The 17,359-nt window shown below is 34.1% G+C and overlaps 1 protein-coding gene across 3 annotated transcripts in view; it reads left to right on the top strand.

The window, feature by feature from the left end:
* PCDH15 (protocadherin related 15) overlaps nt 1–17,359 on the top strand; it is a 952,630-nt gene that overhangs the window by 804,219 nt on the left and 131,052 nt on the right. For all 3 annotated transcript variants that reach the window (XM_070262649.1, XM_070262641.1, XM_070262642.1), the window contains 2 exons: nt 9,897–10,037; nt 11,796–11,908. In XM_070262649.1, coding sequence (XP_070118750.1) covers nt 9,897–10,037; nt 11,796–11,908 — 254 coding nt within the window. The remainder of the gene's footprint in view (nt 1–9,896; nt 10,038–11,795; nt 11,909–17,359) is intronic.

The raw sequence follows: 17,359 nt of genomic DNA, 5'->3' as shown, positions 1-17,359 counted from the left end.
TTTGACCTGCAGTTATTCCTAGTCTCTTTTAAGGATAATTTAGAATGCAGTTAGATCCACTAAAAAAAATGACTAAATCATTATGACTGCAAAGAACACTACAAATGACTTTGCAGTAATCCTTAATGCTAAATCATATTTGGAAGATTTCGTGAATGACACTGTTACAAAATAAATCCCATTAGTTGCTTTCAAAGATGTCGGGAGGAAGAATTTTGGAAATCACATCAGGGAGAAAAATCTTTGTGTACTTGAAAACAAATTACTTAATATTTGGTGTAATGATAATAATAGGTTTAGTATTCCCTGATATAAAGTGATTGCCATTATTATGAAGAAAGTTATAGGGGTCTGAGTAAGTAATTTCTTCATAATTATGTATTTAAGAAAAATGACTAAATCCAAATATCCCCTGATATTAAGGACTTAATTATTTTGGTCCATTATAATCTCATTGAAATTCCCTATGTTTGCAAGTTTAGAACATCCTTCATACAAATCTGCAATTACCTTCTGTAGCAATTAATTACATTCTCACCATCATTAAGTCAAAACATATTGTGTTTTACACTCACTGTAAGAATGGAAATCAAAAGTAAAAAAATGCGCTGAGTACTAAAGAAAATAATTGAAATCTTAAGGTTCTATTTTCTTGATATAAATTTACATTTATTCTGCTACATTAATTATACTCGCCTTGTTATCGTATAGAAATATGTTACTTTTTGATTTAAAAAATCTCATCTAAGTACCATTGTGATAGGATATCTTGTCTGTCATGTTCTCATCATCTAGAAAAATTGCCTGGTTCAGAGTATTACTATATCACCATATTACTATATATGTACTGAATAAATGACTATTCCAGTAGTTTGTCTCATACTAATATTTCTTGAGTCTTCCACATGTCAAATTTAATAGATAAAAGGGCATTACAAAGTTAAAATCAAGCCTTTCTCAGTTTGGAAACCACACAGTATTTAAATAAGTCACATCCTACCTCAATTCGTATTTGGAAAGAAGCCTAATATATGAACAAACTAATGAATTCATTCATTTATTAATAGATGTCATAAATTATGTCCTTCCTGAGGGCACTTAGGGTTGGCAAACATCCGCAGAGTCCCTCAAAGCTATTGACTAATGTCACTGGTGTTGGTGTTTGTGTTTAACTAGGAACAATGGTATTGTACAGCAGTTACTTAATTTCTTGAAACCTTGCTTCCATATAAGAATGATAAGACCATTTCCCTGGACTGGTACTCGAGTGTAAGGAGGAATGAAAGCACTTAGCCAATGTCAGTAGAGATGTTAGTTAATATTTCCTCCTCTTCATCCTTGCTTTCAGGGTGATGGCAAACGTCTAAGTTTGCCTCGGGTTTGGTACAGTGTTTATATCCTCATCAAGTATAAACTAGTGCCTGGACTCAGGAAGTAATTTTAGTGCCCTTTGTGTATTTGATGTCATCCATTGTAAGATTTGAGAATAAAGTTTTCATGAAAACACTGTGCTAATAGTGTCTTTATAATTCCCCCCAAAATAAATATGTAGGTATTTTAATAAGGTTCTTACCAAAAATTAGCAAGGTATTTTGTTTAAATAGACATCGTTAACTTATGTCACTTCATAATGATACATATCTACTTTTACCCTGTTGAGTTTAAGATAGAATGTCCAAAATCTTAACACATAAATTAAATTTTAATTTGTCATTTTAATACTCAAATGATATACCAGTATGGACTCCACATATAACACAATTGCTACAGCCTCAATAAATCAAAATAAGTTTTAAGGCACATCATAAATGAACAAACTCACAGCCGACTGGGGGAGACAGAGTTCATGTGCAAGTGCCTACACAGTGAGGTAGAAAGTCACCTTGGCTATAAATCCAAAGATCCGTGCTCTAGTTCTAGCACCTTCATTTAGTGCTACCCATGCTTCTCCTTTATAGCATTTATCAGAAATGTTAGTAGATAATTGTGTTTACCTGTGTACCTTTTGTCTCCCCAACTGACCACTTATGAGGCCCATAAGTATAGAAGTATATCTGTCTTTCTCCTCACTGCCTATCATCTTGAGGGTTGAATATGAGTAGCTATGGATAAGGAGCTATGAACAGATACTGGTGAGTCTTAAATTGAAAACTTGCCAACAATTTTGCCACATTTTGTGATAAATAAATTCTTAAAATTCCTCTAAACCATATAGAAAATTACCTATGTAGCTATGATTCTTGCAATTACCAGAATTATTACTCAGAAATCTCAATCTTGTTCAAGTATAGGTTAACCCATTATATGACTCAGATTTAACACATTATGCAGTGTAGTCAGTATAAGAAAATATCATCTATATCCTATTAATATAGATTATCTAAGGATTTATGTATTAGAAAAATCCAGAGGATTGTGTTGTTATTTTAAAGAATTGGCTTAACAACAGAATGTATTAAATATAATTAAGGAAGTAACATAGAATATAAAGACAGAGGCCAGGAAGTAGGGAAGAGATAGTGCTTCACATTTAGCCAGTCTAGAAAAAAATGGAGGGATTTTCATGATGATAGATGGTTTCTTTTCTCCAATACTGTACTCAGGAATCTTTTTGAAAAAATATTTCTTCTCTTCCTATCTTCTACATTTTGGGAGCTGTATTTTCATGAGTTCTATTATCGTCTCTTTTATGAAGCCTCTTTCCCAAGCAAAAATCACTGATGTAAATTTGACTTTCTGCTCTCAAAAAATGTACATATGGCTACTGCAAAGAGGAATACAATTATACATATTTTCAACTATGGGGCATTACACACATAGCCATTCACATCTATATAAGAATGCCCCCTAGAGTTGTGTATGCTGGCATTCAGCATACACATATACATAAGCTTTGATCATATTCTAAGTATTCACTTAAAAAATTATTATTGACCTCTGAAGTAATGGCAAGCCAAAAAAATATCTGCTCTAATGGAGTTCACAATCAAGGGACAGAGATAGGCTGCAAGCCCCTTAAACAAGTAAATATGTAACATAAATTCAGATAAGGATACATACTATAAAGAAAATAAAATAAGGATTGACTCAGTGTGCTCTATGGGTAGGTATAAGCAGAGGAGGTGTCATTTGAGACTTGGGTGTTAGAAAGGATGCACCATGCAGGAATGTTGCAGGCAGAGTGAACAACAAATGAAAAGTGCTGAGCAGGAGTGAACCTGGTATTTTAACAGGCCAATCTGGCTGAATTATTGTTGATGGACATCAAGAAGGAAGGGATAAGAGATGAACTCTGTCTCCCTGCCTCGGCTGTGAGTTTGTTCATTTTCATACTCTCAGGACTCAGCAGTGTCCAGTTAGTAAACATGTTAAATGAATGAACATATGAATGAATAAAGGAATGAATGGGTCCCACATATAATGAATCTCACATATGATGATATTTAATATAAATTTATTCATATTAAATATCAAATTTAATATGCCATATGCCATATTAAAACATGTGGGCAAGATAAGTGTTAGGGAATAAATAATTTGATGTGTTAGGAATCAATTGCTAATATTTTATATAATTTTTAAATTTCTCTCTTAAAAATATGCTATATATGAAATAAATTTATTTTCATGAAGTTCCATGATGCCATTTTTCTAACTAAATTAAATTAATTTTGTCCAATGGCAAAACAAAAAGTCTTCTGGGATTTGTTCTAAATTGTGGTTAATTTCCATTGTCTATCTGATGCCAAGTCAAAGTTTTCAGCACCCTTTGATTGATTACACTTCTGGTGATATTATGGTTCTATTTTAAACATTTTTTTTCAGGAAAATACATCCCTCTTAAGGAGAGTGTGTCACTACTTTGAAAATTCAGGAAAAATATCAAAGGAGGTTTTAGTGAATGGAAGTTCACTTTAAGAAGGATTACTGTACCAGCAAGTCATTAGTCTTTTTAATTAAATCATAGTTATCTGAAGTAACACTTGCTTCAGTTGATGAGGTAGGCTGAATTTATAGAAATAACTGTCATGGTAAATGAGGAAGCTTCAAAAAAGCTGGCGTGCTATGCTTCTCACATGTCCTCAGTTTCCATAAAATTTTAAAGAAGAAACATTGTATTTACCCTTTGAAAGACCCAAAGAGGCAAGCTGATGAAAAATTCCATCTTTGCCACCCCTGCCTAGATAGAATCTTTGCAGACAATTTCATCACTTCCTATTAAATCAATGTTTATGTCTTGGTTAATTCTTTCTGAAATTTTTTCCTTGGATAATGCCTCTTCATCATGGCTAAGTATATAGAGCAAAATCCAAAATTGTTCAAATAGTTTTTTTATGTGCTATTACATACATTTTATGAGATTACCTATTAACTTTCCACTAAAATGTTGGATTAAAGTCTATTTTATAGTTTCCTTTTGAAATTTTACATTGCCTGAAATGGCAAAATACATTTTACCTCATTAGATTAAAAAACCTGTGCTAAGGAGAGGCATTGTAATCTAGCCAGTTGAACTAAAGAATAAAATTAAATAGATTCCACTAAGTGGATATCTAAAGTATTTGTTTTCTTTGATGGTGACCTAAAACAATATTGTTTTATTCTTTTGAATCCACAGTTTGAATACATTTCCAAAACAACTATGGTAAGTTAAAAGGGTCTGGAGAAAAGATATAAAAGCAAGACAACAATGCCTAGGATGATATGAAAACAATTAGAAATATCTATCCTAATATAGCAAGGCTAAGGGGTAAAACACTGGTCTTCAAAACTATGAAGAGTTATATTGTCCTGTAGAAAAGGAGACACTGTGTTCCATCACTGCTGAGGAAAAAAATGAGATTTGTTTTTAGCAGGTATTTTGATGAGGAAGATACTTTCTAATTGCCCAAGTCCGCAAATGCTACAATGGGTTTCTTACAATGGTTATGAATTTTCTTTGCTAATATCTTTTAAAAATTTATCTGAATGCTAAGGTTTAGTAGTGGTAGTGTCTGAAGACAAGGAGCTAACTAAGGACCTCCCAACATTTCTCTGGTCCTAAATAAAGACCACTACATTTGGTTGATCAGAGTGTAGCATCAACAAGTCATTTTTTTATTATTTGCAAATCAAACCACAGCCTAGTTTCAGTTTGGTATGAACTTTAAGAAAACAATTTTTGTAAACTTCTTTTAGTGTTAGTATTAGAGTGATTTTATTATAATTTAGAAATTTTGTAGAAAAAGAATCTACTGCCATAGTAATAAAATTTTAAAGATTGATTTCTTTCTAAAAGGATAGCTCTTCCTTCAATATTGATGACCCAAAAAATCTCTCTTAATAAACATATAAATACATATATAAGAGACACAATATAATTGATGTAGAAAGTAATAATTAAATATTTTCATCTCAATTTAAGTATATTTTTATAGCTTGGTTTATTTTTTTAAAAAATATGACTAACTAAGTAATGTATACAACGGGGAGGAATAGCAACTCATTGGGAAAGTGTAAGAATAAAGAAGAATCTCTCTATTTCTAGTACAACTTAAAATAAACAAATATTTGTTAAATTAATATTTATCTAGTGATAAATATTGAATATTCATGTCATATCACAGTCATTAAAATGTATAATTCATAAACTCGATGAACTATTTTATTTTAGTTTTTAAAATATAATTAATGAGTGAATTTTTTAGATTAGAATACTTTGATCATATCTCTTAAATTTTTAATGGAATCAAGTATTAAAGGATATTTAATAAGCAGTAATTTTAAATGAAGTTTATAATGATACTTTTTTTTTAGTGTTCGTGAACTTCTGGATTTCACGATGACATTGTTTTCCAGATTAAAGCCATAGTAATTTTAATTTTTATGACTGCTTAAAAACCTTGCATTTGACCTGATTCATGTTTTAAATGTCCCAGGGACAATGTTAGGTATGTTAATTGAAGCTATTTCCCAAAGCCAATTATCTTCACCTATTATATAGCTTAATTATTTAACTATAAAAGCAAGACTATTTAAGAAAGATTTTGGAAAGAAAGGAAGAAAGGAAACGAGGGATAAAGGGAGGAGTGGGAAGGGGTAGAGAGGAGAGGGGAGGGAGTGAAAGAGGAAGAAAGAGGAAAAGGAAGGAAAAAATAGAGGGAGGGAAGAAAACAAGGATGGGAGAAGAGAGAGAGAGAGAGAAAACCTTTTGAATTTACTCAAAGACAAATCTAAAGCATTTCAGGTGTTTAGTTATTGTAACATGTAATAGAAAATAAAATGTGATGCATTGATAACAAGGGTGATAAAGAAAAGAATTATAATGTCTCTTGTGGGCTAACAACGTTGTATCAGGGCCACACTTTCTTTATGTGGTAGTAATCTGTAGAATAACAAATCATAAAATAAAAAGCTTATTGATAAAGTTAACATATAATATTTATGTTCATATACATACAATCTTATCTGTAACAATCTTCTGGGAAGTTTCTAAGATGTTCTGAATGCCAAAATGTTTTAGGCATTTGAGAGAGAACAACCCACAATACCAAAAGTTAACCTATTTTTATTTTATCAATTAAATGTACCATAAATACCTTGGCTTTATTAAAGACAGCACGCTAGGTATAATTAACATATGTCAAGTTTCTTGCTATCTGTTCTGTGATAGTCATAAGAATTTTAGAACTATGTTACTGAATAGATAGACTGAATGGATACTGATGCTCACGGAAACTCTAAAATTTGTTCTTGATACAGTTTATGCTGTAATTTTGCTCTTTCATCATGCACCTCTTCACGCCAAGGTGGCATGGAACATATACTACATACCTTCCTGGGCAGTGTACTAGGACAAGATTTACTAGGGCCTTCAGTCCTAAAGCATCTTTCCCAAGTCCTTTTGCTCAATTGTATTGCCATGTATGGTCATGTTAAGGGACTATTGCCTTTGAGATAGCATAGGTAAATATTAAGTTGGTTTAATATTTAAAGATCCGTGTTTTAGTATGAAGCAAGTTTGGTCAGGTAATAACTCTCCCATTTACTAACTGAGGAAATTTCAGGAAATGAGTTAATTCTTAAAGCCTTGATTTTCTCATCTGTAAAGTATGGATACTATTCATACCAACTTCTGGATTTCTTGTAAGTATAAATATGAGAATACAGATAATTCACATTGCCTGATATGTAGTAAGACACTCAAATTGATATCTAACAACTCCTGTCATTATCATTATTGTGAAAATGCAAGCAAAATTGCCATTGTGTGTGATTATAATAGGTCTGATTCTGTCCAAATAGAAAAAGAGTATTCTAATAAATATGCCTCTTTTCTACACTCAGTGGCTGAAATGGCCACCCATGGCTAGGGGAAATCAGTTGTTCATATGTAAATATTTATCCCAGAGCTGACAGTTTCTTACCATTCTTTCAAGATTTCTACAATGTTTGATATTTCCAAAATCTTGAAATATGTAAATATTTTAAATATCAATTGGAGTGTCCGGGCATCCTTGATGCATGGTTATTCATTCACTAACTCAGGCATTCATTCAAATACTCCTTGGGTGCCTATGTGGGTCAGGTACCATTCAAGGTGTTCACATAGAGCCCCTACCCTTGTGACGCTTATATTCTTGTGTGGGAGACAAACAATAAAAAAGTAAACACATAGAATGTATGTTATGATTCCATGTAGTGTTGCTGAAGAGACATACATTAGAATGATGAGTTAGAGGGCTTGGTGAAGAGGAGGTTAAATTTAGTAGCTGGAAATCTGGCAGAAGAGCATGTCAGGCAAAAGGCCAAGGCAACGAAGTAGGAACAGGGACAATGTGGTGAAAGAGGAGTGAGCAAGGAGATGAAGTTGGATAGGTAAGCAGAAACCAGATGTCATCAGCATATGATAGCCCCTAGTAAGGAGTTTGGATTTAATTTTTGTGTGTGATGGAAAATAATTGGGAATTTGAACAGTATTTAGGAGATGGTTTATATTTTTAAGAGATAACTTTAATAGAATAAGAGCAGAGAGTCAATTAAGAGTCCACTGAAGGTAATAAGTGGATGGAAGAGATGAAAAGTGATCTGTCTACATAAGGGCATGCTTTCATTGAGGTCTTACGGAGGGACTTGATAGTAATTTGGTTGTGGAGTATGACAGCAAGAGAAGGCGTCTATGGTCATTCCTAGGCTTTCAGAGAGACCAACTTGGTGAAAGATTGGGCCTTTTGTGGAAAAGGTACAAGTTTGGGAGAGGAAATCAGGATTCTTGTTGTGGGTTTTTTTAGTTGAAAATAGAATGTCTAAATTGACAATTGTATATACTACTTTGGAATTTAAAGGATGAGAATTTAGCCAGAAATTTAAATTTGGGAATTGTGAAGGAATAGAAGATATTCAAAGGCATGGAACTGGAAGAGATTTTAGAGGCCTAGCATAGAGGTAGAGAAAATAAGTGTCTGTGATAGAGCCTTGGAACACTCCAGAAAGAGTGGGAACAAGCACAGTCTAAGATAGAGCAGCCAGATAGGAAGAAGCAAAGGCAGAAGAGTGAAAAAAGTTAAATGAGGAATGTGTTCAAGGAGGTAGTAATCAACTGTGATGTGTATTGTATGAAAGGGTTGGACTTCCAGATACTTATTAGGGAATTATACAAGTCCTAAAGGCTAACATATTTGACCTGTAGTCCAAATGTGATTCAGGAACCAACATGAACAACAGATTCCATTCAAGGACAGTCACAAAGAAGATCAACGACGCAAAGAACAATGTTCTTAGAACCATCCTTACACCAAAGTAGCCTTAGAGTCCAACCAAATCCACAGCCTACGGGGATAATGTCCTTACTTCTCCCATATCAGAATGATGCCAAATAGAGGTGTTTATCTGTAAAGAGTTTAGTGGTGTAATATAGTGTCAGTTTGGGTTTGAAGCCAAGCTGTACCACATACCAGCTCTGTGTCTGAATTATTTATTTGACTTCTAGGACTGGCTTAAGAAATTTTTCAGGCCTTAAGCACTGAAAAGATCATAGTTCTCACCCCAGTGTTACCCTATGTAATTCAAAATGAAACCAATCTAAACTCTAAGTAAAGACATCCAATGAATTTTGACTATTCTCATTATAGTCTCTTTTTTAAATTGTCAAATATTTCTTTCTTTAAAAATGAATCTTTTGCTTGATATTCCAGCTTATTGGTTTGTGTCTGGGATACTTCAACATTCTTTAATTCCTTATGAGCTTCAAGTTCATTAACTAAAAAATGAGTGATAGAGTACACATCTATCATCTATAGTGTGGTTCTGGCACGTAATAAGCATTCAACAAGGGTTACCTATCATGATTTTACTATTATTACTATCGTCATTATTAGTAATGTTATCCTAAAGAATTGTGAGGATTAATTTAAATTATTTATGAAAAAACCTAGCATGGTAAACAGAGCAGGTGGTAAATAATTTTTGTTTCCTTCACTTTCATATCTATTCCTCCGCTTTACCACAATCCTCCACACTTTATCATTCTCTGAGTATCACAGAGTTCAAACATGTATAATAAAAGAAAGCTTATAATCATCTCAGAAGATAAAATATTAAGCAGACATGGTGTTTAAGGTGGAAGGTGAGATTCATATAAGTAAGGGAAAGTGAAAGAGAAGATACCCAAGGCAACCATTAATTTGTTCTTTCACATAAATAATTTAAAATAACATGTAGGAAAGACACTTCATTGATTTATATTAAGTTATCCTAAAGAAATAAAGATTCTGCTACATTTCAAACCTGAAAGTGTGAAATGTTGAAGTATGATTTTTCCCTTCTAAAAGGCCATCTTAGAAATCAGTATAACATTGTCACTACAGTTTGTATTCATTTTGTGAGAGTGAATTAAATAATATATAATTTCATTTTAGGGATTACCTGCAAGTCGTGTGAGGTATAGAGTAGATGATGTCCAATTTCCTTATCCTGCCAGTATTTTTGATGTAGAAGAAGATTCTGGTAAAGTAATAACTCGAGTCAATCTTAATGAAGAACCTACAACAATTTTTAAGGTCAGTGAAGTGTTTTCCTTATGTTGTCTATTTGATGTTTAACTTTTGATTGCGGGTTTTGTTTAACAGATGACCATACTTCTTTCCATTTTTCTTTTTAATTTTTTAAAATTTCAAAAAAGTATATTTTTACTGCATAAACACTTAGAAAATACTTAAGTAAAACACTTAAGTAAAAAGAAAAAAAAAACCCTTGATATTTCACTTCTTGGAGGTAGCCGGAATTTACCATTTTAATCTCTATCCATTTGATAATATTCCATGCAAATACAAGTACATAAATATATGTTTTAAAATAACATGATCATATTGTTCATACTGCTTTTTTAACTGAATAATTTATTGCCATGACAATAAATACTATTAATACTATTATTTTAATAGTTGTATCATGTTCTATTGTATGAATTTACTATTATGGGGATTTTTTGTCTAATATCTTATTGTTGGATAATTAGGCTGTGTCCATTTTTTTGGTTATAATAATCTTTGTTATCATGAAACTCCTTGTGCAAATATCATTTGCCACTTGCTGACTTTTTTCCTTAAGATAAGTACCTAGAGGCAGAATTACTGGATGGGAAGTTTACATGGTCATGCTATGTTATACTTCCAGAATATTTGAAATAAAACCATCTTTCATTATTATCATAAGTAATTTATTTTATTTAATGTTGAGTGTTTCCATTTTCTGTAGTTACTTAGAAAAGTGTTTGTCACTGTGAATGAAGCCCTTTGCCCTACACTGGGCAAATACCACATCAGTTAACTTTGTGAATACCAATAGGTACTATGTCTTACATAATTTTACTATTGTTTGGAATAAATGTTCTGTTTGTAAAGCATTAACCCAAAGGTAAATCGTGGCTCTCAGGATGATCCTTGGTCATGGTTCCATGATCTAGTTCGAATTAGTTAGATTATTAACCTGCAGCTTCCAAATTACATACATTTCAGAGAAACGCATAGTTTTGAAAACACTTAACATTTCTTAAAATAGACATTAGAATTTTTCTTGACATATAGGTTATCAAAGAAAATGATCAATTATAAGAGCTATTTTAGTAATAAATAATACATAGCTGTCACGTCTTAAGACTACAGCTTTTCTTTAGTTTACCTCATTTGAACAATTTCTGCTTTACAGTGTGAACTTGGTTTTATATATTTTAATTGTTTTTAAGAAAGCGTATATCAAAGTGTGTTAAGCTATAAAGATTTCCAATTTTATCCTCCAGAGCAAGGTATTTCTACCCTATAATCTTACAGACTGTTAATTCACTGGAAAAATTAATTTCTTCTTTTAAGCAAGATAATTAGCTTTTTGCTATGGACAGGACTGACTTTAACACTTTTTCAATAAGTATTGGTGCTTATAAAGGCACATGTTTTTACTGTAGGCACCAGTAGGATTGTGGAAGAGAAAAGAGTTTATAATTGGAGAGATATAGTATCGTATACTTGTTTTACTGGTAGTTTTTTTATCATAGAGTTAGTAACTCAATTTCTTTGAGTTTTTTCATTTGGCAAGGGAAAATAATAACATCCACCTGACAGGCTTGTTGTGAAGATTAAATGAGACCACACGTAGCATTTCCTAGCACAGGGTCTGCTACCTAGTAGGCAGTGAGGAAAATGGTCATTGCTCCCCCTCCTGGAAGCAGGCAATCCCGTGATTAAAAGTATACAGAGAAAAATTATGCTTTTATTTTTCTTCTTGTTAATAATCTTTAACATGAATTTTTATTGCTTTCTAAGTTGGTGGTGGTTGCTTTTGATGACGGTGAGCCTGTGATGTCCAGCAGTGCCACAGTGAAAATTCTTGTCTTACATCCTGGAGAAATCCCACGCTTCACACAAGAGGAATATAGGTATTGATTCTATCAGGTTTAGTAATATATATAGGTTTTCATTTTGTTTTGTTTTGACCTCTTGAAATTGATGTGATATGAATTTATCAATGACGTGAGCTTCTAATTCTAGTTTGAGCATTTCTAAATTAATATAACGTTATATTTATTTTAAAAGTTGATATAGTTAAAAGTACAATTTAGTATAAAAATATCAGTTTTAGTAATGCGTTGATGAATAATGGATCCTTTAATAATAATTAAAGCATGCTTTGAAAAATATTATATTTTTGGATTTAAATTGCAACTGGTTAATGATCTCAGTGATGAGAAGTACACATTTAGTTTCTTGTTATTGCCAGATACATTGTATCATCTAATTTTCGTGTGCATCTGAAATATTTTCCATATAATCAGTGCAAGAGAGTGTGTGTGTTTATGTGTGTAATATTTTCTTATAGCTATAGAGTTAGTATATATATACTGTTTTAGTCAGGTCAGGCTGCCAGAACACAATACCACAGACTGGATGGCGTAAACAACAGGCATTTGTTTTCTCACAGTTTGGAAGCTGGCTGTGTAAGATCAGGGTACCAGCATAATCGGGCTCTGGGGAGGGGTCTCCTCCTGGCTTGTAGACGGCTGCCTTCTCACTGTGTCCTCACATAGAGGAAAGTGAGGGAAAGCTTTCTGCTGTCTCTCATCTTGCCACTAATCCCAAGATAAGGACCTCACCCTCATGACCTCATCTAAGCCTAAATACCTCCCAAAGGCCCATCTCCAAATACCATCCCATTGAGGGTTAGGGTTTCAATATATGAATTTTAGAAGGACATAATCCAGTCCATGGCATGTGTGTGTGCATCTGTGTGAGAGATATCGCCATCCTTGGGAAGTGATGAATTGATTGAAAGAATAATGAAATTAAAATTACTATATTTCATGATTGCTTCATGATTGGATATAAGTGATAGAAAGACTTATAATGCTCTCCTGGAAATATAATAGCATTTTCTTTCATGATGTTTTTGTCTCCATTGAATTCAAGCATTAAGGTACTTTCAATAGTATGTTAAGATCCGTAGGAGATGGTTTTCTCACAAACATTTGAAGGAGGTTCACTATACAACGTATAATTACTATTTACTTATTCTGGACACAGCATTAAATGGCAGTGAGTCATTGCATTCCAGAGGCTCACAACCATGAAGTGAAAACAAATAAGTACATGAAAAATACAATACACTGTGAAAACACAATAATAGAAGTTCACAGCACTGAGGAAGCGTGCTGGAGAGACTGTTAACTGTTTCTGAACACGATCAGCATAATTTTAAGCTGATCATGAAGGAAAGATAAGAGTTTAGCCTCTCCATAAAAATTTGAAAAGATGTTCCATGCCAAAGAATCAACATATACAGAGAGAGAAATAAGGGATATGAGAGTGTAGGGGAGGAGGACATTTCCTCTCCCCAAATGTGGGTTCATCTGGCTGGAGAACGAGTTAAATTCACATGAGACAGAATAGCAAGAGAAAATTAAACAAAGCTTTATGAGGAACCATGGCCCGGGGCCTTTCTTCCCGAAGGAAGAAAGGGCACCAAAGAAGTGGGGTGCACACAGTGGTTATATACCCCCAAACGGGGTGTTTCACATGTGATTGAAATGTCCCTCCCACAAGGGTCACAAGATTGCCCTGTCACACAGCGCTTCATGGACACAGCAGGTAGTGGTCTGCTATCTCGGAGGGCGTAGCAGGAGGCAAGTGGATTGTCTGGAGCTGGGTGGTCACAGGTGAGCTCAGCAATCAGTTCCCAGCCTAAAGAAAGATGCTTAATCTTTAAGAAATGCCAACGTTGGGAGGGGGAGGGAAGTCAGTTACAGGAGGTTACCAGACTAGCACAATAAAATGCAGATTTAAGTCCTTGCCTTTGGTATTGATTAAGAGTTTTTGGAGAGAAGGTCATCTCCTTTCTTCTTCCTGGTACAGAGAGGGAGGCACCTTTTACAGATAGAGATTTACCTTACAAATGTAAATGTGTCCTAACAAAGGGCAAGTTCCATTCCTCAGAGCCTCCTTGCCTGTCCCAGTTTATCAAAAGCAATGAGCCTCAAATAATCCTGATGCCAAAGAGACATATCTTGGGGTGGCCAATCTCAGGTCCCCACAAGAGAATGTATTGAATTTCAGAATATTTTAGTAGTTCAGTCTATCTAGAGACAAACTGGAAGCCAAAGAGTGATACTAGTTGAGGCTCAAGAAAAATGAAGATTTCATTCAGTAGAACTCTTAATCACATTCTAGAATTTGGATTTGATTGCTTTCATAATTTCTAAGAACTACTTAAGAATTTTAAGCTAGAGCAAGGGCTAAGATACTGAAGGAGGAGGTAGGTGACGCATCTGGAAACATGTTCCACGCCGAACCAAATATTTTTCTCCTCTTATAAAAAGTCATCTTTATAATATTGAAGTACTAAATTAAATTATGTAATATAATTACCATAAAATCCTACATAACGCATAATAAACCGTTGAGATGTAAATTATATGCGAAACAATAAATATTCTTGGTCAACCCGTTTAAAAGACCATTCTTTTTCTCATGTCCATTATTACCAATTCTGTTCCTTTTTTGTTGACATGGTAGCCTATGGACTCCAATTCTTTTCTATGGGACATACAGTTTTCTGCTTTTTGAGACTTCTCTGAATGTGTTAATTTTGGTCTTCTCAAGAAATGAGACGGATGTAAACTCACGTATGTTTCTCACTAACTTACCTAGATCAGAGGCTCACAAAAAATGTACTTACTATTTAAGATGGGCTCAAAAATCCCTCAGGGGTCAGCCCAACAAAATGACCATCGTTGTGCTCCCGAACTTACCCCTAATGACTTCTTGGAAGCCCCAAGAGAAGCAGACAGTGATGTGGTGCATAACCCTTGCCTTTTAAATAAACTCAAAAAATGGTGGCCTGTTTCTCTGGACTTTAATTTGGAGCTCATTTCTTTATTAATAGTAGTATGTCTCCAGACTTCTCTATCACAATCCTCGTTAACTCTTTTAACTAAAATATTGTGGCTTTAAGGCCAAGGTCATAGTTCTCTTTGTTTAACTAATGCTCATTTAGTTTTCCTTTTTTATGTATCTTTGTTTAATGCCGCTTTTTAAAAATAAAAACGTTTTGTTCAACGAATAATTTATCATTTCTTCCTTCTCTGCATAGAACTACTAACTGCAAATAGATTCTATTAATAAAGTTGTTAACTTAGAAAAGAAAATCTGTCCAATTATTTGGTGCTAAAATTAAGAGGGAGTCTCATGAGCACACGCAGAAGAATTTTTGACCTTCTAGAAGAACAGCTCCAACAATTGTAAATAGTGCCCTTGACTATCCCAGTTCATATGTTATTCTGACACATAAAGGCAATTTGGTAATCTTGGTGCATCCTACAGTTTATGAAGAGATTCCTATGTAAGAACCAGTATAATTGCCATAATGGATTCAGTAGTACTTGGGTACTGAACAAGTTTGTTTTGTTTTCTATCAGACACCCAGAATACTTGGATAATAAAAATGTCATGTCAAATATTGTCGGAAGACACTACTTTTTTATTAAATGCAAATAATTGATTGAAATGTTTATGTAGGCTTATATTATACATAAAACATGGAATTAACTATTGAGAAAACCTAAGGCTGATGATTATCTTCTTCATTAATTTTCTCCATGGTTTTGAAAATTTGGGGGGAAGTACATAGCAGAGGTTTCTGGATGCCTCCTAAATCCTTTCCTCTTCTTCCTGGGCATACAGCTAGACTACATTGCCTGCCCTCATATTAGCTAGTACTGTTTCAACTAATATAATTGGTCAACATTTTATTGGAATGAAACAACTAATCACATAATATATTAATCATTTAAAAACTTTTCTTATTTGTATTGCAATATTTCTTAGTTTATCATTTTTTGTTTTGTTTTTTGCGGAAGATCAGCCCTGAGCTGCCATCTGCCACCACTCCTCTTTTTGCTGAGGAAGATTGGCCCTGAGCTAACATCTGTGCCCATCTTCCTCTATTTTATGTGGGATGCCTGCCACAGCATGGCTTGGTAAGAGGTGGGTAGGTCTGCACCTGGGATCTGAACCAGCGAACCTAGGTCTGCCGAAGTGGACTGCATGAACTTAACCACTGCGCCACTGGGCAGCCCCCTCGGTTTGTCATTTTTAAAGCAGTATTCAGGGCGGAATATTTTTATTCTTGGATGCTGTTTTCTTTTTATGTGTTCAACTACTAACTTTGGCAAAATGCCTACACCATTTCAGATTTCTGCAAAGGCCAAAACAGTTTCTCTCCTTAACAGAAAAAAGTATATATATTATAGAATAATGCTGCAAACCTCATCTATCTCTTCTCTCTCTTATTTTTTTCAAATTCATTTACTGCCTCAGCTGGATTCACATAACTCCCGGAGATGTTAAACAATGTTATTGATCCTTGATTATCAGGATGATTCCTTGCATAGGAATTGAAGGATGGCAGAATATGCTCCCCAAAAATATACCACTTTGACATAAGGATTGTTTTGAGCTAAAGGCACTTAAGAAGCAGCAGATGCAGTGGCCAGCCCAGCGGCACAGTGGTAAAATTTCACTTCCCCTACAGAATTGTTCCTGGTGGAAAAACTTCTATTTTATGTGATCAAACATTGGGGGCATGCAAAATGATAATTCAAGATTTCTGTTCTTTGTAGGGTGTGGGGAGGAGGAGGCTCCGTGGTTTATAAATGGAAAGCAGTAATCCAAGATAAGCAGCATTGCAAGCTGAGGTACATATTGTTTTTACATCTCAGGAAGGTCTACATTCCAATACTGACTTTTGAATTCCTTATGAAAAATTAATTTTCAACAAATGACTAGGTGTTAAAGAGAGGTTCTAAAGTTAAAATGTTCATTTATTTTAGAATTTTGAACTGACTTCTTAACCTGACCCCCCTCCCTCAACCCAATTATCTTATCTTACTTTTGGCGTGGCCAGCCATTAAATCTTTAAATCTCAGGGAAAAAAAAATAAGATTTGTTAGGGTAAGTTAGGCTGCCATAAAAAGAAATCCTTAAATTTTACTGGTTCAAAGAACAAAAAAAAGCATGTAGTTTGGCTTGCATGACAGTCTAGAGTGAGTGTTTCAGGTTAGCAGTAGTGGTCGCTTGTCTTCACACAGTTCGTCCATGTCGTTAAGGCACCCGGGCCAATCTACAGTTTTCCATCCTTCACATCCTGTTTCAAAATCACTCCAGTGATTGCCGTTTTAGCTTATGGAAAGGGAAAAAGGGCACAAGTCCACATCCAGAGATTTCCTGAACCAAGTGAGATGAGAAATGCAAATTCCACATGAGCCGAACTTTCGTCTTGAAAATCCGTGAAAATGTCCACACTTACCTATGAAAGGACAGAGGAGTGCTTTCCTTGC

This window comes from Equus caballus, chromosome 1, assembly GCF_041296265.1.
Source record: "Equus caballus isolate H_3958 breed thoroughbred chromosome 1, TB-T2T, whole genome shotgun sequence".
Classification (NCBI taxonomy): Eukaryota; Metazoa; Chordata; class Mammalia; order Perissodactyla; family Equidae; genus Equus; species Equus caballus.
The sequence above is the reverse complement of the archived record's forward strand: the minus strand, read 5'-3'. Positions and strand labels throughout refer to the sequence as shown.